A 24,119-nucleotide genomic window follows, 5' to 3' on the forward strand; every position below is an offset into this window, starting at 1 on the left:
TTTGCTTTTTCTTTTTCCTGTATTTGGTGAGGGTTTGCCTGTGTTCTGCATGTGTGATTTGAGATGAGAGATTCTGCTAGCATGTAGGAATTTATTTATTTTATTTTTTTTAACATTTTTCTATACTGACCATCATGAAAAAGATTCACATCAAATCGGTTTACAAGGAACTTAGGGGCTAACTAAATAACCATTAACAAGACGGCAAAAGGCAAAGTTACATATAACAGGGAAATCGAACGTGGAGGCTAGAGTAGCCGGGAAGTAGTAGGATAGAAAAACTAGAGGATAATTATATGTGCAATGAGACTAGGCAGGGAGTCTAGTCAGTTGGGCGAAGCCTAGTTGAGAGGCATGTTGACGTTTATAACAGCTTGGTTTGTTCTGTTTCCTAATATGAGGTGTATTGGTGTTTTGCAGCCTGGTGTAATATTTGCAGCAGTGGCGTAGCCAGAATTGATTTTTTGGGTGGGCACAAGGTTAACATGGGTGGGCTGTAGGCATGCAGGTCTACTAGTTGTTTTTTTTACTGATAAATAATGCCAAATTATGCAGCATAGCATTCACATCTACGCCTAAGTATGAGGTTTACTTAATGATACAAACATAATTCACGGTGATTTGTGGTAGTTTAGCCTTCAATTATTACGATTTTTACACGGCTCTACCTGTCCATAAATTTTGAGAGAGCGGTTGTGTTGCTTATATTTAAATTGCTAACATCTCAAAATATAGATATATATTTTTACCTTTGTTGTCTGATCTTTGTATTTTTCTAATCAGTTGGTCCTGGTCTCTTTTTCCCATTTTTTCCCTTATAGCTCATTCCTAATTCCTTTTCAGTGTCTTTCTTCTATTACTGTCTTCTTCCCTTCCACACACATACACACACACATACACGCTTTCTCTCACAGACTCCCTCTCACACACTCAAGCTGTCACTCTCATATGCTCTCCCCCCCCCCCCACAAGCTCACATTCAAGTTCTCACTTTCTCACCCCTCCCCAGGCTTATATTCTTAAGCACACACAGACGCACATCCAGGCACCCATTCTCACCCAGACTCCCATTCTCACCCACAAACCCATGCTCCCAGTCTCCACCCACACATATTCAAGCTCCCATTCTCATCCATACATATACAACATTTAAGGTCCTATTCTCACCCACACCTACACACATTCAAGCACCCATTCTTATCCACATATTCAAGCTTCCATTCTCACCCACCCACACAAACCCAGGCTCTCATTCTCACCCATATATACACACATTCAAGCTCCCATTCTCACCCACCCACAAACCCAGGCTCCCATTCTCAACCACACACACACATTCGAGCTCCCATTCACCCACATATTCAAGCTTCCATTCTCACCCACATACACACAGGCTCCAGTTTTTCACCCACACACACTCCATTCTCCAGTTTTCACCCACACACACTCCCATTCTCATCCACACATACACATTCAAGCACGTGCACAGCTTCCGCTTTCTCCCCCAGAGCAGGAAGATCAGCTGCCTCTCCTGCTGCCACCGGCCTCCTGCTATCTTCGGGCGTCGGCCGTACTGCCCGCCGAACTTCCTGTCGGGGGGGGGGGAGCGGAAGCGCAGCGCACAACGTCCGCTTCCTCCCTCCCCCCCCAAGCAGGAAGATCGGCGGGCAGTACGGCCGACGCCCGAAGATAGCAGGAGGCGGTGGCAGCAGGAGAGGCAGCTGATCTGCCTGCTTTGGGGGAGAAAGCAGAAGCTGTGCGCGGCGCTTCCGCTCCCCCAAACAGGAAGTTCGGTGGGCCGTTTGGCTCGAAGATAGCAGGAGAATGGGTGGCAAGCAGGAGAGGCAGCTGATCTTCCTGCATTGGGGGGAGGAAGCGGAAGCTGTGCGCAGCGCTTCCGCTCCCCCTCCCCCCAAACAGGAAGATCGGTCGGCCATACGGCCGCAGCAGCGCTTCCCCATGTGTGCCGTGATGGCGCGCGAGGCGTGGGTTCTCTTGTTCGCTGTCGCGGGGATGGGATCCCGCGACAGCCTTGCAGTTCCGGTGCCAGTTGGGTGGGCCTGGGTCAAAGTTGGGTGGGCACCTGCCCACCCAGGCCCACCCGTGGCTACGCCACTGATTTGCAGTGTTGCCTTTTCATAGGTAGGGTTGTTACATTTCTCACAGGACAAGCAGGTAGTCCTCACATATGGGTGACATCACAGGATGGAGCCCAATCACGGAACACTTTTGTCAAAGTTTCCAGAACTTTGACTGGCCCCTACTGGGCATGCCCAGCATGGCACTAACCCTGCAGCCAGCAGGGGTCCCCCTTCATTCTTCTTTTTCTGCGCAGCAGTAGCCTTGCGGTTAAGGAGCTCTGCAGAGATTCCTGACAGGAATTTTCCTCACGGAATTACTAAAAGTTAATTTGCCCCACAGGGGTCCCTCCTTTAGCTTTTTCAAGCAGCGGTAGTCCGGTAAGTTTATACCCGTTTTTCGTTGATTACCATCGAGTTTAGCCCTCGCAGCCTACTGGCCGTCGACCATACCGCGGCTCAATTTTTTCCATGGCCATGCATCGGGGTTCCTTCAGTGCCCGGACTGTAATCGCACCATGTCCATCACAGACCCCCATAACATCTGTGTAATGTGTCTTGGACGAGAACACAATGTCTTGACCTGCACCAAATGTGCCCTAATGACACCAAAAGGTTGCAAAGCCAGAATGGAGAAGATGGAACTTCTTTTCCGTGCTCAAACCCCGACTCCATCCATTGCATCAACATCGTCATAGCCGGCTCCCTCAACTTCGCGCCAGCATCGACCACCGCCCGGTGACCGTCCGGCGTCGACGACATCTCAGCCTTCGACACCCTCTACTCCCCCTCAGGACTGAGGGGATCGTAGAGACAAACATCGCCATCGACATCGAAAGTCTCGGACCATCGAAGGAGCGAAATCATCGACCTCGCCATCGTCCGAGTCGCCGTTGAAGAAACCCCCGTCCAGAAAAGGCACCGACCTTTTCGGCAACTGGTCACTGAGGCAACCCTCACCCAACAGGGTATCGGGAGCAATGACTCCGCCTTTAACGGTGGTCCCTCCAGCTATGCCTCTGCTCCTCTTCTTATGTTCCGGAGCTGGGGCTGCTTGCTCCAGGTCTCTGAGAAGAACTGGACCGGATAGTTCAGGAGGCCATCGACAAGGCGATCAACGACTCCAGGTTCCTCCGGCACCGACACCGGTACCAATTTGGAACTGACCACAAACCCGATTCCGTCAGCATTGGCACCGCTGCTCTCCAGGATGGAAGCGCTCATTGCCACTTCCACCGATGGACCCCGGGTCACCGATGGCTCTGGTGCTCTCCCCCCCGCTTACTTTGTCATCGGGAGGAGAAACACCGTTCTGCATCCCTCCATCGGGAGTTTCTGCCTCTGCTCAGCCATCGATCCAATTATCAGTGCCAATACGCCCGTTGGCACCACTGAGCCATCCATCGATGCCCTCGATGCCTGCGCCGGTGCCTTGGATGCCTTCATCCGTGCCTCCAATTATTCCTTTGATTCCTTCGGAGCCTAAACCAGGACCCTCGGGTATCCCATCTGTTAAGAGCGCACGCGGGCGCGGTCGTCGTAAGCGGTGGTGAGCCCTTGGGCCACGGCAGGACTCGAGGAGCCCCAAGCCACACCGTGGGAGGTGAGCTGAGCAGGCATGGTGAGCCAGGCAGGCAGGAACAGAAGCAGGGAGTCCGACCCTCAGCCGGACCTGCATGCCCATGGTAGCCAACACGGGGAAGTTGACTAATGAACGGTCCTCCGACTGTTCCCGGCCCTTTCGGACCTGCCGCAGGGAACGGCAATGGGCAGCAGGCCGGACAGAGGCGAGGGCAGACAGAGTCCTTACACTGAGGACGTGAGACGGGGCTGAAGCAGACATCCAAGACAGGCTGAAGCAAGACGTTGGAGACATCAGGGCAAGGGCTGAAGCGAGACATAGGAAAGATCCAGGCGAGCAGGAACTCCGATGCTGGGATACTGACATCCGAAGCCCCTCGGCTGGCAGGAACAGAAGCTCAAGAGCCCGTGGGACGAATCCCTCCTGTTGGCCACTCCAGGGCCCAACAGGACAGAAGGCTCAGGAACCAGACGAGGACGTAGGTCAAGGCAGAGACACGAAGACATCAGGGCAAGGGCTGAAGCAAGACATTGTAGACAAGGCAGGACGGAAACATGGCACTGTCCAACAGGGCACCCTACTCAGCCAGTACAGCTAGACTGGTCATGGACCACCCCGTCCCAGACGCGCCCTACACAGCCCAGGAAGGCTGGTCGCGGACCACGCTGAGGAAAGGAGGGTGCAGGGAAACTCCAGGCGAACAGGAACTCCGATGCTGGGATACTGACATCCGAAACCCTTACGGCTGGCAGGAACAGGAACAGATCTAGGCACGGTCAGAAACAGACATCGAGACAAGGTACCATCTAGACACGGCAGACCACGGAGGACCTGGATCGGGAGAGACCACAGACAACTGTGTAACCCAATCCGAAGGCAAACAGGAACTAACAAGCAAGTCCTTATATACTGGAGGGTGTAGGCAACTCCCTGGGAGGAGTTAGACAGGACCGCCCCTTGCTGGCCCTATAACTGGGGAAGAGAGCTGCGGGCCAGCCCCTAGAGAAACGGGCGTGGCTGGAAGCAGGAAGTCCAAACACAGGCACAACGCCACAGGAATAGCTAGGCCTCTCAGGCCCTGGAGCAAGTCCAGGATGGAAACAGGCGAGGCCCTGGCTTCAAAGCGGCCTCTGGAGGAAGGTAAGATACCTCCTGTAGCGCAGCAACAGGGGGGATCGCAACACCATCACCCTGTCCCCCTCTAGCTCCTAGAGGGACAGGTGCTGATCCCTATGATACCTGGACTCATGATTCCTCCCGACACCGATGATTTGCCCTCACCACCTTTACCCCCTGAACATAGAAAGCGTTCTCCTCCAGAGGACCTTTCCTTTATACATTTGTGAAGGAAATGTCTGAATTGGTTCCCTTCCAATTACAGACTGAACAGGATGATCGACATCAGATGATGGAGTTGCTTCAATTCCTGGATGCTCCCAAGGAAATAACCTCCATCCCTATAAGAACATAAGAACATAAGAACATGCCATACTGGTCAGACCAAGGGTCCATCAAGCCCAGCATCCTGTTTCCTACAGTGGCCAATCCAGGCCATAAGAACCTGGCAAGTACCCCAAAACTAAGTCTATTCCATGTAACCATTGCTAATGGCAGTGGCTATTCTCTACGTGAACTTAATAGCAGGTAATGGACTTCTCCTCCAAGAACTTATCCAATCCTTTTTTAAACACGCTATACTAACTGCACGAACCACATTCTCTGGCAACAAATTCCAGAGTTTAATTGTGCGTTGAGTAAAAAAGAACTTTCTCCGATTAGTTTTAAATGTGCCCCATGCTAACTTCATGGAGTGCCCCCTAGTCTTTCTACTATCCGAAAGAGTAAATAACCGATTCACATCTACCCGTTCTAGACCTCTCATGATTTTAAACACCTCTATCATATCCCCCCTCAGTCGTCTCTTCTCCAAGCTGAAAAGTCCTAACCTCTTTAGTCTTTCCTCATAGGGGAGTTGTTCCATTCCCCTTATCATTTTGGTAGCCCTTCTCTGTACCTTCTCCATCGCAATTATATCTTTTTGAGATGCGGCGACCAGAATTGTACACAGTATTCAAGGTGCGGTCTCACCATGGAGCGATACAGAGGCATTATGACATTTTCCGTTTTATTCATCATTCCTTTTCTAATAATTCCCAACATTCTGTTTGCTTTTTTGACTGCCGCAGCACACTGCACCGACAATTTCAATGTGTTATCCACTATGACACCTAAATCTCTTTCTTGGGTTGTAGCACCTAATATGGAACCCAACATTGTGTAATTATAGCATGGGTTATTTTTCCCTATATGCATCACCTTGCACTTATCCACATTAAATTTCATCTGCCATTTCGATGCCCAATTTCCAGCCTCACAAGGTCTTCCTGCAATTTATCACAATCTGCTTGTGATTTAACTACTCTGAACAATTTGTGTCATCTGCAAATTTGATTATCTCACTCGTCTATTTCTTTCCAGATCATTTAAAAATATATTGACAGTAAGGGTCCCAATACAGATCCTGAGGCACTCCACTGTCTACTCCCTTCCACTGAGAAAATTGCCCATTTAATCCTACTCTCTGTTTCCTGTCTTTTAGCTAGTTTGCAATCCATGAAAGGACATCGCCACCTATCCCATGACTTTTTACTTTTCCTAGAAGCCTCTCATGAGGAACTTTGTCAAACGCCTTCTGAAAATCCAAGTATACTATATCTACCCCGGTTCACCTTTGTCCACATGTTTATTAACTCCTTCAAAAAAGTGAAGCAGATTTGTGAGGCAAGACTTGCCCTGGGTAAAGCCATGCTGACTTTGTTCCATTAAACCATGTCTTTCTATATGTTCTGTGATTTTGATGTTTAGAACACTTTCCACTATTTTTCCGGGCACTGAAGTCAGGCTAACCGGTCTGTAGTTTCCCGGATTGCCCCTGGAGCCCTTTTTAAATATTGGGGTTACATTTGCTATCCTCCAGTCTTCAGGTACAATGGATGATTTTAATGATAAGTTACAAATTTTTACTAATAGGTCTGAAATTTCATTTTTTAGTTCCTTCAGAACTCTGGGGTGTATACCATCCGGTCCAGGTGATTTACTACTCTTCAGTTTGTCAATCAGGCCTACCACATCTTCTAGGTTCACCGTGATTTGATTCAGTCCATCTGAATCATTACCCATGAAAACCTTCTCCATTACGGGTACCTCCCCAACATCCTCTTCAGTAAACACTGAAGCAAAGAAATCATTTAATCTTTCCGCGATGGCCTTATCTTCTCTAAGTGCCCCTTTAACCCTCGATCATCTAACGGTCCAACTGACTCCCCCACAGGCTTTCTGCTTCGGATATATTTTAAAAAGTTTTTACTGTGAGTTTTGCCTCTACAGCCAACTTCTTTTCAAATTCTCTCTTAGCCTGTCTTATCAATGTCTTACATTTAACTTGCCAATGTTTATGCTTTATCCTATTTTCTCTCTGTTGGATCCTTCTTCCAATTTTTGAATGAAGATCTTTTGGCTAAAATAGCTTCTTTCACCTCCCCTTTTAACCATGCCGTTAATCGTTTTGCCTTCTTTCCACCTTTCTTGTGTGGAATACATCTGGACTGTGCTTCTAGAATGGTATTTTTTAACAATGACCACGTCTCTTGGACATTTTTTACTTTTGTAGCTGCTCCTTTCAGTTTTTTTCTAACAATTTTTCTCATTTTATCAAAGTTTCCCTTTTGAAAGTTTAGCACGAGAGCCTTGGATTTGCACACTGTTCCTTTTCCAGTCATTAAATCAATTTGATCATATTATGATCACTATTGCCAAGCGGCCCCACCACCGTTACCTCTCTCACCAAGTCCTGTGCTCCACTGAGAATTAGATCTAAAATTGCTCCCTCTCTCGTCGGTTCCTGAAACAATTGCTCTCATAAAGCTATCATTTATTCCATCCAGGAACGTATCTCTCTAGTGTGACCCGATGATACATTTCCCCAGTCTATATTGGGGTAATTGAAGTCTCCCATTATTACTGCACTACCAATTTGGTTAGCTTCCCTAATTTCTCTTAGCATTTCACTGTCCATCTCACCATCTTGACGGTAGTATACCTCTATCACTGTAGTCTTCCCTGACACACAAGGGATTTATACCCATAAAGATTCAATTTTGTATTTAGTCTCATGCAGGATGTTTATCCTGTTGGACTCTATGCCATCCCGGACATAAAGCGCCACACCTCCTCCCGACTGCTCCTCTCTGTCATTGCGATATAATTTGTACCCCGGTATAGCACTGTCCCATTGGTTATCCTCTTTCTACCATATCTCTGAGATGCCAATTAAGTCTATGTCATCATTTACTGCTATACATTCTAATTCTCCCATCTTATTTCTTAGACTTCTGGCATTAGCATACAAACATTTCAAAGTTTGTTTTTTGTTTGTATTTTTATTCTGCTTTTTAATTGATAGGGATAAGTTAGAATTTTTTAGCTCAGGTGAGTTTTTAGTTACAGGCACTTGGACTACTTTTCTAATTATTGGAATCTCACTGTCGGGATGTCCTAATTCTAATGTATCATTAGTATCCTTTAAAGATACCTCTCTCCGAACCATGCGCTGCTGAGCGACTGTCAGCTTTCCTCTTTGTTCTAAAGCTTGACTAGTACAGGGTTTGCCACTCCTTCCAGCCAGCAGAGGTTTCTGCTCTCCGCCACCCGGGTTTCCCTGTGAGCAGAAATCAAAGGGCTCATCTGGGAGTTGAACCCAGGACCTCTTGCACCCAAAGTGAGAATCATACCCCTAAGACCAATGAGCCACTGGATACCATCTGGTTCTTCTGGATCTCCTCAAGAAGAACTGGGAACATCCTGGCTCCATTGCTCCAGTCCACAGAAAAGCTGACATTACCTATTTGGTGCAGTCAGCTCCAGGTTTTCAAAAACCTCAAATGGATCACCAATCTGTAGTGGTAGAATCCACACAGAAAAGAGCAAAAAGATCAAAACCTCACACTTCTTTTCCTCCTGGCAAGGAACAGAAGTTTCAAGATGCCATTGGTCGCCGTATCTTCCAAGGATCAATGCTCATCTCCCGAATTGCCTCTTATCAGATCTATATGACCCAATATAATAGGGTCATTTTCAAGCAGATACAAGATTTAACAGACTCACTGCCTTAGCAATTTCAAGAGCAACTCCAAACCCTAGTAAACAAAGGGTTTGAGGCAGGCAAGCACGAGATCAGATCATCCTATGATATCTTTGATACTGCTACTAGAGTATTTGCAGCAGCTATTTCGGCAAGGAGATGGGCCTGGCTCAAGTCTTCCGACCTTCACCCTGAGGTACAAGACTGGTTATCTGACTTACCCTGTGTAGGAGATAATCTGTTTGGAGAACAGATTCAATGGACGGTGGCGGAACTTAAGGACCATCATGAGACTCTCAGACAGCTCTCTCTGATACCTTCTGACTACTTTTCAAAAAGCCCTTCCGAAAGGACTCTAAAAAGTCATTCTTCTGCCCGAATAAGTCCTACCCACCACTAGCCAGATCCCGTTCCACAAGACCTTTTCAAAAAGCCCAGTCTCGATAGGTCCTGCTTCAGGACCTATCGAACATAGAAAGCGTTCTCCTCCAGAGGACCTTTCCTTTATACAATTTGTGAAGGAAATGTCTGAATTGGTTCCCTTCCAATTACAGACTGAACAGGATGATAGACATCAGGTGATGGAGTTGCTTCAATTCCTGGATGCTCCCAAGGAAATAACCTCCATCCCTATAAGAACATAAGAACATAAGAAATGCCATACTGGGTCAGACCAAGGGTCCATCAAGCCAGCATCCTGTTTCCAACAGTGGCCAATCCAGGCCATAAGAACCTGGCAAGTACCCAAAAACTAAGTCTATTCCATGTAACCATTGCTAATGGCAGTGGCTATTCTCTAAGTGAACTTAATAGCAGGTAATGGACTTCTCCTCCAAGAACTTATCCAATCCTTTTTTAAACACAGCTATACCAACTGCACTAACCACATTCTCTGGCAACAAATTCCAGAGCTTAATTGTGCGTTGAGTAAAAAAGAACTAGTCTTTCTACTATCCGAAAGAGTAAATAACAGATTCACATCTACCCGTTCTAGACCTCTCATGATTTTAAACACCTCTATCATATCCCCCCTCAGTCGTCTCTTCTCCAAGCTGAAAAGTCCTAACCTCTTTAGTCTTTCCTCATAGGGGAGTTGTTCCATTCCCCTTATCAAGGTTACCATCTGAACTTTCTCTCCGTGCCACCGAACTCTCCACCTCGAGAACATCCGATCACTCCATCTTTCTGGATCAGGAGGTCTCCTTCCTTCTCCAGTCCAAGGCAATAGAACCCGTACCCTACTCTCAGCACGGCCTAGGATTCTATTCCCGGTACTTTCTAATCCTCAAATAATTAGGAGGTGTTCATCCTATTCTGGACCTACAGGCCCTCAACAAATACCTCCAGCGAGAGAAGTTCAAGATGGTAACCTTAGGCTCGCTTCTTCCTCTTCTACAAAGAAGAGACTGGCTCTGCTCTCTTGACCTCCAGGACGCATACACTCATATTGCGATAACTCCATCCTATCGCAAATACCTGAGGTTTCTAGTAGGCCTCAAGTACTACCAGTACCGAGTGCTTCCATTCGGCCTAGTGTCTGCACCACGAGTCTTCACGAAATGCCTCGTAGTAGTTGCAGCCTTCCTAAAGACTCAGGGTGTTCACGTCTTCCCCTATCTAGATGATTGGTTGATCAGGGCTCCCATTCAGCAAACTGCTCTGTCATCCCTCAATCTAACCTTACACACTCTAATTTCATTAGGATTTCTCGTCAATTATGAAAAATCCTCTTTAGTCCCATCTCAAACCTTGTCGTTCATTGGGGCAGACTTGGACACCTTGCAGGCAAAGGCTTTTCTACCTCGACAGCGAACTCTCACTCTCATGTCTCTTGCGCACCAGCTGCAGTCTCAGCACTCCGCGACTACACGCCACTTTCTCAGCCTCCTGGGACACATGGCGTCCTCAGTGCAAGTCACACCAATGGCCCGTTTGGCCATGAGAGTCATGCAGTGGATTCTACGGACACAATGGACTCAAAGCATTCAGCCCATGTTGGCCATTGTCCACGCAACCGACTCACTCCATCAGTCTCTTGCCTGGTGAAGAAATCAGAACAATCTCCGAGGCTTGCCCTTTTAGGCTCCAGACCCTCAATTAACTCTCACCACCGATGCTTCCAACCTCGGCTGGGGTGCCCATGTGGCCAATCTGCAGACACAAGGATCTTGGTCTCCAGAGGAAGCCAAACACCAAATAAATTTCCTGGAGCTTCAAGCAATCAGATATGCTCTCAGGGCAATTCAGGATCACCTCTCAAATCAAGTTGTCCTGATCCAGACAGACAACCAGGTGGCCATGTGGTACATCAATAAACAGGGAGGCACGGGCTCCTTCCTTCTATGTTAGGAAGCTACACAGATATGGGCGGAAGCTCTCTCCCATTCGATGTGCCTCAGGGCCACCTGGTTGCTGGGAGTGGACAATGTGTTGGCAGACAAGTTGAGTCGCATCTTTCAACCACACGAGTGGTCTCTCAACCCCTCAGTAGCGAACTCCATCTTCCGACAATGGGGATATCCTCAAATAGACCTCTTTGCGTCTCCTCAAAACCGCAAAGTAGAGAACTTCTGCTCTCTCATTCGCAGCAAACACTCTCAACTCAGAGACGCATTCTCCCTCTCGTGGGCAACCGGTCTACTTTATGCATTCCCTCCACTTCCTCTTCTCTCGAAGACTCTCATGAAGTTACAACAGGACAAGGGAACCATGATCCTGATAGCACCTCACTGGCCACACCAAGTGTGGTTTCCAATACTTCAGGATCTCTCCATTCGCAGGCACATTCCCTTGGGAAAAGACCCGCTTCTGATCACTCAAAACGACAGGTGCCTCCACCACCCCAATCTTCAAGCCTTGTCCCTGACGGCATGGATGTTGAAAGGTTAATCCTTCAGCCACTTAACCTTTCTGAAACAGTTTCCCATGTCTTGATTGCTTCACGGAAGCCTTCCATGAGAAAATCTTACTCTTACAAATGGAAAAGGTTTACATCATGGTGCTCTTCTCAGTCCCTTGACCCCTTTACTTGTCCAATCACGAAGTTTTTGGACTATCTCTGGCACTTGTCAGAGTCAGGTCTAAAAACGTCTTCTATCAGAATGCATGTCAGTGCGGTAGCCGCCTTCCATAAAGGTGTCGGGGATGTTCCTATATTAGTACAACCCCTTGTAACATGTTTCTGAAAGGCTTGCTTCACCTCAAGCCTCCACTGCATCCTCCGGCCCCTTCTTGGGACCTTAACCTGGTTTTGGGTCGGCTCATGAAACCACCATTCAAGCCTTTTCACTTTCCTTTTGGCAATCACTTCAGCTCGCAGAGTTAGTGAATTGCAGGCTCTAGTTACCTATCCGCCTTACACTAAACTTCTGCAGGACCGGGCAGTACTCCGCACTCACCCTAAATTCTTACCCAAGGTAGTTTCGGATTTTCATCTAAATCAATCCATCATACTACCCATTCCAATCCAGGAGAACAGGCTCTGCATACTCTTGACTGTAAACGGGCTCTAGCATTCTACTTAGACTGTACAGCTGCCCACAGGGAAAGCACTCAATTGTTTGTCTCTTTCCATCCTAACAAGTTAGGGAAGACTGTGGATAAACAGACTCTCTCCTCCTGGTTGGCGGATCACATATCCTTTTGCTATCAGCAAGCAGGCATTCCATTTCAAGCCTAGGGATGTGAATCGGGCTTCGGACGATTGAAAATATCGTCGATATTTTCAAAATCGTCAGAAATTGGGGGCTCCCCCGAAACGATAGGAAAACCCCACGATATTGATCGTGGGGGTTCTCTTATCGTTTTGGGGGAGGGCGGGAACAACAGCACACAAAAATAACCCCTAAACCCACCCCGACCCTTTAAAACTAATCCGTTTGCTTCCCCCCCCATTTTTAAAGATGACGCCGGCCATCCAGTGCTCCCTCCATGTGACAGGGGCTGGCCAATGGCTTGGATACCCTGTCACATGGTAAGGGCAAAGGGCCATCGGCGCCATTTTTATTAGTGGCAGCAGACGGCCCGAGAGCGGGAGATCGTTCCCGGGACCCCCACTGGACCACCAGGTACCTGTAAAATGTTTTTGGCGGGGGGTCGGGAGGGTGGAGGAAGCAAAGGGTTTAGTTTTAAAGGGTCGGGGTGGGATTTTTGTTTATCGGCTAGGGTGCAGCCGATAAACAAAACCGCGATCGGGCCCGATGGAAAAAAACCCACATGTGAATTGGAACTGGAATCCGAACCGATTCCGGTTCCGATTCACATCTCTATTCAAGACCATGTTAAAGCACACTCTGTGAGGGCCATGGCGACTTCAGTAGCTCACCTATGATCGGTGCCGCTTCCTGACATTTGTAGGGCTGCCACTTGGAGTTCTCTCCACACCTTTGCAGCCCACTATTGCTTTGACAAAGCCGGAAGACAAGATTCCATCTTCGGCCAGTCTGTCCTTCGCAACCTGTTTACAACGTGATGTATCAACACCCTTCCGCCTGCCTGTTAGGGTTCAGGATGTCTTCAACCAAATTTTATCCCAGTCCTAGTGCTTTGCACACATGAGTACATTTGGTGCATTTCTCGGACATCCTCAGCTTGGTACTCACCCATATGTGAGGACTACCATCTTGCTTGTCCTGTGAGAAAGCAAATGTTTCTTACCTGTAACAGGTGTTCTCACAGGACAGCAGGATGTTAGTCCTCACAAAACCCGCCCACCTCCCCGCGGTGTTGGGTTCATAACATTTTGTTATTTTATTTTTCGGCACTGCCTGTAGCTTTTAAACAAGACTGAAGGGGGACCCTTGCTGGCTGCAGGGTTAGTGCCATGCTGGGCATGCCCAGTAGGGCCAGTCAAAGTTCTGGAAACTTTGACAAAAGCATTCCGTGATTGGGCTCCATCCTGTGATGTCACCCATATGTGAGGACTAACATCTGGCTGTCCTGTGAGAACACCTGTTACAGGTAAGCAACATTTGCTTTTTCAGTGCTGACAGCGCTGTTTTGGTGTGGGAGGTTTATTATATTTTAATTTGCTCATGGCTTTCTGGGAGTTAAGCCCACACCTAACATGCATTAAATTTATATTTCTCTTTTCACACTTTATTCAGTGCTTCAAAGAGGATTACATTTAGGTACTGTAGGTATTTCCCTATCCCCAGAGAGCTTACAATCTAAGTTTGTACCTGAGGCAATGGAGAGTAAAGTGATTTGCCCAAGTTCACAAGGAGCTAAAGAAGGATTCAAACCCTGGTTTTCTAGATCCTAGCCCACTGTTTTAACCACTAGGCTAGTCCTCCACTCAAACAGTAGCCTTAATGACATATGGGTTCCAAGTGTCTTAGGGATTTCTGGTTGGCACCAAAGAAGGCATGCAAATAATTGTTGTGATTTTTTTTACCGCAGAAGACTGTACTTTGAATATTCTTTTTCATGTAAAATCTATTATAAATGCATAATTTTTAATTGTTTATGTGGCAAGAGCAGGAGATGGGGGTGCAAAGGTATAAGATTTGCCTAGGGTACCTAGTACTCTTGCACCAGCAATGGGTTCCAGGGAAGGAGTTGAAGACCCGAAGGGTAGAGAGGTGACAGTGTTTAAAGTTTAGGTCTCGGGAAGGAACTGGGCTTTTCCCTGTACGTACCTGGATCAGTCCAGACAGTGGGTTATGTCCCCAATCCAGCAGATGGAGTCAGCACAAGCTTTGAGGGGGCGTATCCATATATACTACTACCCCCTCTGCAGGAGTTCAGTATCTTCTGACTCCAGCAGATGCGAGTAGGGGAATCAGGCTTCCCCTCCTTTTCCTTCACTTTCTTGCTTGATTATGGCTTGTTGTTGTCTTTTTCTGTGGATCAAGTTTGTATCAAGTTTGTATTAAGTTTAAAAAAAAAAAAAAAAAAAAAAGGCAGAGTTCTTTCAACTTCTGGGGAGTGGCTTATCTTCCTTGTCTCTTCTCTGCGGCCTTGCTGTTTATTTCTCGTTGCAGCCAGGGGTAAGTTTGTTTTTCCTTTGTAGTTTTTTCCTTTACAGCTCAGCCCCCGGTGCCCGCGAAAGCCGGTGGAGCCGGCCTCTTTGCTCTTTACTCCCTCACCCGCGGCCATTTTACAGCTCCTCATGGGCTGCTGAGCCATTTAGGGAAAGATGTCTGGGGCGGGTCGTGTGGCCAGGAAGGCCCCCCCCCCGCGGCACCCTCCTCTATTTTCAGACAACGGGCAGTGCGGGCCGACCGGGCCCCCCCGCAGCGGCGCCTTTGTGCGCGTGGCCCCCCCCCCCCCGTGGCTTTTTCTTTTCTCCTGCAGCGATCCCGATGCCGCGGCCGTCCCGCTGTGCGGCCTGCGGAGACCCGGGGTCCCGGATTTCCCGGGAGGGCATCTGTGCACGATGCCTTCCCGGGGGGGAAGGTACCTCACAGTCCCTGACTGATTTCTCTTTTTTGCCCGGGCGGTGCGGGCCGGCCACTCCGCCATTTTTGGCGGAAACGGCGGCCATTTTACATTCTGAGCGCCCTGAGGTGCAGGCCACGAGGGGGCACTGATCCCTGGAGGCCATGAGGGAGAACGGATCCCTGGAGGACTCTACCAGCGGGGGTGTTCCCCCGATTTTGGTGCAGGAACCAAGCACCCAGAGCCAGGGAGCAGGAACCACGCCGCCCCCGAAGCGCACCCGAGCAGGCCGGGGTTCTCTCCGGAGTTTATCCTGCTCATGCATACCGCTTATCTGCAGGGGCTGGAAGCACCTGTGGGACCCCCCCCCCCCCCCTCCTAAGATCCCTCGGATGTCGCCCTCGACGCCGGCCCCCCCCGACCCTCCGGGAGTGGGGGCCTCCCGCCTTCCTACCCGGGTCCGATCCACGCCCGCGGCAGTGGGGGCGGTGCCAGACCCAGCGGGACATGGACTTGACCTCCCGGACGGGGGACAAGGGGACGGCACACAGGAGGGGGATGATCCGCGTACCCTACGCCTCTTCCAAAGGGAAGAGCTGGACGACCTCATCCCGCAGATCATCCAAGAATTAGATTTGGATCCGCCATCAGACCCGCCTGCCCCAGTAGCTCCCGCTGTCATCACTTCTTCAAGGAAGGGAGATCCTGTCCTGGCGGCACTCCGGCCGAGGGCTCGGGCTCTTCCCATTCATGACTCGTTTTTACAACTTCTCACCAGGGAATGGGACACCCCGGAGGCCTCCCTGAAGAGCAGCCGGGCTATGGAAAAGCTGTACCCGCTCCCCGAAGATTTTCTGGACCTCATCAAGGTCCCAAAGGTGGACTCCGCAGTGTCGGCGGTCACGAAGAGGACGACTATCCCAGTGACGGGAGGTGCGGCGTTGCAGGACACACAGGATCGTAAGTTGGAAGTTTTCCTTAAGCGGGTTTTCGAGGTCTCCGCTCTGGGTATGCGGGCGGTGATGTGCAGTTCGCTTGCCCAGCGGGCTAGTCTCCTTTGGGTGCAACAACTCCTCACGTCTCAGAACCTGCCGTCCGATGAGGCTGCCCAGGCAGATCGGCTAGAAGCCGCAGTGGCGTATGGGGCGGACGCCTCGTACGACCTTTTTCGGCTCCTCACAAGATCCATGGTTTCGGTAGTGGCAGCATGACGACTACTGTGGCTACGCAATTGGGCGTCTGATACGTCCTCTAAGTCCAGTCTGGGCTCTCTTCCCTTCAGGGGCAAGTTCCTCTTCGGGGAGAATTTGGACCAGATCATCAAGTCCCTGGGGGAGAATGCTGTTCATCGGCTGCCGGAGGATAGGTTTCGACCATCCAGAGCGTTTTCTTCTTCTCGGACCAGAGCCAGAGCGCAACGGCGCTACAGGGGCTACAGACAGACGGGCTCCCGGCCATCCGCCCCCAGGTCTCAGCCCTGGTTGCGCGCCTTCCGCGGGCATCGGCCCGCACGCACTACTCCCGGAACCGGGAACCCCTATACCAAGTCTTCACAATGATGCCAGTCTCGCCCACTCCCCTGTCCCCAGGATTGGGGACCGACTAACGTATTTCTAAGCGGAGTGGGCACGGATCACCTCGGACCAGTGGGTCCTGGATACCATAAAACACGGCTACGCATTGGAATTTGTCCGCCCCCCGCAGGGAAGGTTCATCTTTTCCCCCTGTGGCTCGGACCTCAAGAGAGGAGCGGTGCAGCTGACTCTGGACAGACTCCGGGAGATAGGCGCTATTGCGCCCGTGCCCTTTGGAGAGGTGGGCTCGGGCCACTATTCCATCTATTTCGTCGTACCAAAGAAGGACGGTTCCTTCCGGCCTATCCTAGTCCTCAAGGAAGTCAACAAATCCCTTCGAGTCGTTCGGTTCCGCATGGAAACGCTCCGGTCAGTGATTGCGGCGGTGCATCGGGGGGAGTTCCTCGCCTCCCTGGACTTAACGGAGGCCTACCTGCACATTCCCATCCGCCCGGACCACCACAGTTTCCTTCGTTTCAAAATTCTGGACCAGCATTTTCAGTTCACGGCTCTCGCGTTTGGATTGGCGCCGGCGCTGCACACTTTCACCAAGATCATGGTAGTTGTGGCGGCAGCTCTCCGGAAGGAGGGCATCCTGGTTCATCCTTATCTGGACGATTGGCTCCTCCGGGCGAAGTCATTCGATCATGGACGCTCAGTGGTGACTCGAGTAGTACGGTTTCTACATTCCCTGGGATGGGTAGTGAACTTCTCCAAGAGCTCCCTCATGCCCTCGCAACGCTTGGGTTTTTTTTGGGGGCGACCTTCGACACCCTACTGGGCAAAGTTTTTCTGCGCCAGGACAAAGCTCAATCCTTGCGGGATCACACACGACGGTTCTCTGCGTTACCAGAGCCCACCTCCTGGGACTACCTGCAACTCCTGGGAGTGATGGGGTCCACCATCGACCTTGTACCTTGGGCTTTCGCGCACCTCAGGACCTTACAGTGGGCGCTCTTCTCCCGTTGGAAACCAGTATTGCAGGACTATCAGATGATTCTCCCGCTCCCACAGAATGCCAGGGACAGTCTGGGCTGGTGGTTGGATCCGCCGAACCTGGCCCGTGGCATGTCCCTCGATCTGCCAAATTGGGTGGTGGTGACCACCTATGCCAGTCTAGCAGGTTGGGGTGCAGTCTGCGATCGAAGCGCCACGCAGGGGATGTGGTCCACGGTGGAGGCGAAGTGGTCAATCAACCGTCTGGAAACCAGAGCGGTCCGGCTAGCTCTGCGACATTTCCTCCCGCTTCTTCGGAACCGAGAAGTCAGAATCCTATCGGACAACGCTACCACCGTGGTCTACATCAACCGACAAGGAGGCACGCGCAGCCCGCAGGTCGCGCTCGAGGCGGCGCTGCTGATGCAATGGGCGGAGCGTCATCTCGTCCGGCTAGCGGCCTCGCACGTCGCCGGTGTGGACAACGTCCAGGCGGACTTCCTCAGTCGTCAACTGCTGGACCCGGAGAGTGGTCTCTCTCCGACAAAGCAATGCAACTTCTCGTCCATCGGTGGGGGGCCCCCCACTTGGATCTGATGGCGTCCGCTCTCAACGCCAAGGCTCCACGCTTCTTCAGTCGCCGGAGAGAGCGCGGAGGGAGTGGATGCCCTGGTCCTCCCGTGGCCGCCATATCTTTCTTTTCCACCATGGCCCCTGGTGGGCAGGATGCTCCGCAGAATAGAAAGCCATCAGGGGACCGTGGTTTTCGTCACCCCAGAATGGCCCAGGCGACCCTGGTTTGCGGACCTGCTACAGCTGGTGATCGACAGGCCAATCAGGCTGGGGCACCTCCCCCAGCTCCTACATCAGGGCCTGGTATTTTTCGAGCAGGCAGAATTCTTCTGTCTTGCAGCCTGGCTTTTGAGAGGCACCGCCTCCGGCGTCGGGGCTACCTGGAGGCAGTAGTATCCACGCTATTGCGGGCACGAAAGACATCGGCCTATGTTCGAGTCTGGAAGGTGTTCGAGCTGTGGTGTACCAGCCAGGCCACGAGACCCGCTAAGGCTTCTGTACCTCAGATCCTTCAGTTTCTACAGGCGGGGGTGGAAAAAGGGCTCACCTATAATTCACTACGGGTTCAGGTGGCCGCCCTTGGTTCGCTGTTGAGCGATGGGGGCTCTCTTCTACAGCATCCTGACATTGCTCGTTTTCTCAAGGGTGTCAAGCATATGCGTCCTCCGTTACGGGACCCTTGTCCCTCCTGGAGTCTTAACCTTGTGCTTTGCTCCCTGTCGGGACCACCGTTCGAGCCGCTGCGCAGCGCAACGATAAAGGATCTCACTCTCAAGACTGTATTTCTTGTGACCATCTGTTCCGCTCGACGCATCTCGGAGATGCAGGCTCTGTTGTGTAGAGAGCCCTATCTCCGTTTCTCCGACTCTGGAGTTTCGCTTCGCACCGTTCCCTCCTTCCTTCCGAAGGTGGTTTCTGCATTCCATGTGAACCAGACGGTGGAGTTGCTGTCCTTCTCTTCCTCAGAGCCGAAGTCTCTCCGTCTCTTGAATGTCAAGCGCACTCTGCGCCTCTATCTGGAGGCTACAAATGAGTTCCGAACCTCTGACCATCTCTTTGTACTCTGGGCCGGTCCTAAGAAGGGGTCTCAGGCCTCGAAGACTACCATTGCCAGATGGCTGAAGGCCGGCATTGCTGCTTCTTACATTGGGGCGGGTCGGACTCCCCCACCCGGAATCGTAGCGCATTCTACACGTTCTCAGGCGGCTTCCTGGGCGGAGGTTCGCTCGGTATCCTCGCAGGAAATTTGTAGGGCAGCCACCTGGAAATCGTTACACACGTTCTCGAGGCACTATCGTCTGCACCTCGCCTCTTCGGTCTCTGGACACTTTGGCGAGCAGGTTCTCCGAGCAGGCCTCGCAGGACCCCACCCGATTTAGGGAAGCTTGGGTACATCCCACTGTCTGGACTGATCCAGGTACGTACAGGGAAAAGAAAATTATTATTTACCTGCTAATTTTCGTTCCTGTAGTACCATGGATCAGTCCAGACGCCCACCGCGTTTGGGTTCTTGATCCTGCTCAGCTCTGCGCTGCTTCTTGCTCGCAGTGTTCTGTGTCTTCACAGTTGTTTCTTTTCGCTGTTTTTCACAGCTCCCTACAAGTTGGTAGGATGTTTGCAGTTACTTGTTGCGGTTACAATTGTTTTCATTATCTGTTTCCACAAACTTGATCCTTCGGGGGTTTCTACTCGGGCTTTGATATACTCGATACTGAACTCCTGCAGAGGGGGTAGTAGTATATATGGATACGCCCCCTCAAAGCTTGTGCTGACTCCATCTGCTGGACTGGGGACATAACCCACTGTCTGGACTGATCCATGGTACTACAGGAACGAAAATTAGCAGGTAAATAATAATTTTCTTTTGTTTGGCAGGTCTGAGACAGGGAGTGAATGAAGTGTGTGTATGGGGGGACCACAATAATTGTTCGCACAGGGCAGTAAAAAAGCTTGCACGGTCCCTGACTGTAATACAGTGAAATTTCATTAAAAAAAATAATATTTTGAAATCGACTTTGCTCCCCCAATGTGACGTCAGCATGAGCATCAAAAAAGATAGAGTTGCGATGGAGAAGGTACAGAGAAGGGCAACCAAAATGATAAAGGGGATGGAAAAGCTCCCCTATGAGGAAAGGCTGAAGAGGTTAGGGCTGTTCAGCTTGGAAAAGAGATGGCTGAGGGGGGATATGATAGAGGTCTTTAAAATCATGAGAGGTCTTGAATGAGTAGATGTGAATCGGTTATTTACACTTTCGGATAATAGAAGGACTAGGGGGCACTCCATGAAGTTAGCAAGTAGCACATTTAAGACTAATCGGAGAAAAACCTTTTTCACTCAATGCACAATTAAGCTCTGGAATTTGTTGCCAGAGGATGTGGTTAGTGCAGTTAGTGTAGCTGGGTTTAAAAAAGGTTTGGATAAGTTCTTGGAGAAGTCCATTAACTGCTATTAATCAAGTTGACTTAGGGAATGACCTCTGTTATTACTGGCATCAGTAGCATGCAATCTTCTTGGTGTTTGGGTACTTGCCAGGTTCTTATGGCCTGGATTGACCATTGTTGGAAACAGGATGCTGGACTTGATGGACCCTTGGTCTGACCCAGTATGGCAATTTCTTATGTTCTGTTTAAAAAAGGCATGGAAAAGTCCATTATCCATTATTAAGGTACAGCTGCAGAAATCCACTGCTTATTCTTGGGATAAGCAGCTTATAATCTATCTACCCCTTGGGATACTGCTAGGTACTTGTGAACAGGCTTGACCTCTGTTGGAAACAGGATACTGGGCTTGATGGACCTTTGGTATAACCCAGTATAGCACATCTTATGTTCCTTAACATATTCAGCAGAAAAAACTAGTATCTATCACATTGTGTAAGAAAACAGAGTCTACTTATTATTAATAATCATTTGTATACCAGATTGATGCAGCACTGTGCAAAGTGAGTCCCTGCTTCTTGGAATTTCTAGTCTAAACAACACAACTAATTAAAGGCTTTGAATTACAATTGCAAAGCCATGTTCGAAAAGAACTATACAAGGTGGGTCATAGGCAGGACTGAGGAGGGCAGCTTTAAGTAAGTAAAACTGTGAAGAAAAAAGCCTCTTAAACATATATATAAAAAAAAATCCCGTGAGCTGGGTGACATTCTAAATGAGACAGATTGTCCTCAGCTCTCCTTTGCTTGAAAAATGCAAGTTAAACATTTTTTAAGCAAATACTTATAATGTCCTTACTATTATGATATTTTGATAAACTGGATTGTTAATTTAAATGTGACTTTTAATACATAATGTTGAAAATGTTTTTTGTTATATTAAGCATCCCTTTCAGAGCCTGGTGTACATAAGGAAGACTGTAAAAATGATTCATTTTATCCTAAGGTTCTTGTTTTAGAGCATTACAATTGTAATATTATGTATGCTTGCTGCAGTGCATCAGAAACTTGCTCAGCCCTTTGCAGAAGAGAGCCTGAGCCTGGACAAAAGAACCAGTGAAGCACATTGGTTTAGGAAAATAGGTGAGTGAAGCTCAGAGTAACTCTTCTATCATTACTTCTAACATTCCATATTTAGCAAAGATTATTGAAATGGCTGTTGCCCTTAAGTTGTGGGAGTTTGCGGACTTGGTGGGCTCTGTGCATCAAAGACAATCTAGTTTTAGGCATCAGCATATTACGGAGAAATTAGTTACATAGCTTGCCTTGTTCTGTTCGACTTCAGTGCAGCTTTTGACATGGTTGACCATGTCATTTTAGTGGAAAGATTGACAAATATGGATTTAGGGGGCAGTGTTTTGGATTGGTGCTTATGCTTTCTGAAGTGGAGGACCCAAAGACAGATTTTATGGGATTTTAGTTCTGTACTTTACCTTCTCAAGTGTGAGGTATCCCAGGGGTCAATTTTATTGCTACTACTTTTTAATGAGTATTTAAAACCTTAGTAGAATTATTGAGGATTATGGGTTTATATTTTATATTTTGCAAATGACATCCAACAATTTGTGTCTTGAGGAAAAAGTTTCTTGTGTCTTGAGGAAAAAGTTTCTTGGGTGAATGCAGGATTACCTTTAACCTACTCTTGAACAAAGGCTAATAAACTGTAAAACCCACAAAAACAGAAGTTTTACAAATTGATAAACAAGTGGAGTTTATTCTCCAATTAAATGAGGTTACTTTATTTATTTAAAAAGATTTATATTCTGCATTTCTATATTGTATTCAAAGCGTATTACAATTTTCCTCACACATAATAGTTAAAACAATAAAAAGCAATAAAAAGTCTGATGAGAAAAGCTGAGATATAAAAGCTCTGGATAAAATTAATCTGCTCGTGCTGGTGATTCATAAACCTGAGAAACAAATAAGTTTGTAATGTTTTCTTATGTCCTTTGTACAATAAATGGAGCATTGTGCTTTGGTAAGGCATTCCATACATGTGGTCCTGCAACAGCGAAAGCCCTAACAGGTAGATTTTAAAAGGTTGCATGTGGGCGTACATGTGCGTGCGTTATCCAGCGCGCGCACATGAACGCCCGATTTTATAACATGCTCGAGCATGTTATTAAATCCGGGATCAAAGCACACAAGAGGGTGCACAATTGTGCATCTTGTGCGTGCTGAGCCGCGCTGCCTTCCCCTGTTCCCTCCGAGGCTGTTCTGTAATCAGAGAGGCCTCGGAGGGAACTTCCCTTACCCCCACTCCACCTTCCCTTCCTTTCTCCTACCTCGCCCGCCCTTTACCCACTACCTTTTTTGATTTGTTGTTTTTGTTTCCAAACTTACTTCAGCCGACTGCCAGCGCGCGATCCCTGGCACAACAGCGAATGGCCGCTGTGCCTGGAGCCTCTGACCCTGCCCTGCCCCCTTTCCGCCCCTTTAGTAAAGCCCCGGGACTTACACGCGTCCCGGGGTTTTATGCGTGTCGCTGGGCCTTTTGAAAATAGGCTCGGCGCGTGTAACCTTTTTAAAATCCAGCCCTAAGTGTTCAAGCTTCATTGTAAGAGCTTAGGGGTAATATTTGACAAGAAGTTGTCAGTCAATGTATAATTTCCAAGCTCTATAAGAGTTTTTTGGGGTTTTGAGATCTACTTCTTGATTGTGTATTTTGTTAGATAAACCTGCATTGGAGACTGTAATAAATGCATTAGTCATCAACCTAATAAATGAAGCTTGACTGACGTACCGCAAATGCGCAGTAGAGAGCAGCTCTACTGCGCATGCGTGAGAGCACATCGGTCAGAGGGGAGCCCAGCGGACGGCTGTCTTGGAAGCGGTGAGGAGGAGCAGCAGCGGCAGCACAGAAGGTCTCCAGGGGGGGGTCTCTCTCTCTCGCGTGGGAAGAAGCAGCGCGGCGGCACAGATACAGAAATGGGAGGTCTCCGGGAGTCTCTCTCTCGCGCGTGCCTCATCACCGAGCCCGGTGGAGCGGCGCGCGCGCGCGCGAGAGAGATCCCCGGAGACTTCCCATTTCTGTGTCTGTGCCGCCGCCGCTGCTTCTTCCCGCGCAAGAGAGAGAGACCCCCCCGGAGACCTCCAATGGAGGAGCAGCAGCGGCGGTTAAGTGTCAGGCGGGCCAGAGAGAAGAAGAGGGAGTGAAGGAGGGCTGAGAGGAAGGGGGAGGGTTGTGGAGGAAGGGGGAGGGGAAGGAAGAGGATGTAAGTGGGGAGGGTAAAGTTGTGGAATACAGAAAAAGGGAGTGGAGGAGGGCTGAGGGAAAGGGAATGGGTTGTGGAGGAGGTGGGAGGGATAGGGAAGATGAGAAGGGATGGAAGGAAGAGGCTGTAAGTGGGAAGGGTAAAGTGGAGTAGAGAAAAAGAGGGCGTGGAGGAGGGCTGAGGGAGAGGGAAGGGGTTG

At 49.3% G+C, this 24,119-nt stretch overlaps 1 protein-coding gene across 1 annotated transcript in view; it reads left to right on the top strand.

The window, feature by feature from the left end:
- The window catches only part of TEX11 (testis expressed 11), a 974,891-nt gene that overhangs the window by 745,147 nt on the left and 205,625 nt on the right, over positions 1-24,119 (top strand). Inside the window, exon 22 of the mRNA XM_029607248.1 lies at positions 21,699-21,785. Within this exon, the coding sequence (XP_029463108.1) occupies positions 21,699-21,785 (87 nt within the window). The remainder of the gene's footprint in view (positions 1-21,698; positions 21,786-24,119) is intronic.

The sequence above is a fragment of the Rhinatrema bivittatum genome, chromosome 6 (genome assembly GCF_901001135.1).
Source record: "Rhinatrema bivittatum chromosome 6, aRhiBiv1.1, whole genome shotgun sequence".
In the NCBI taxonomy this organism is placed as follows: domain Eukaryota; kingdom Metazoa; phylum Chordata; class Amphibia; order Gymnophiona; family Rhinatrematidae; genus Rhinatrema; species Rhinatrema bivittatum.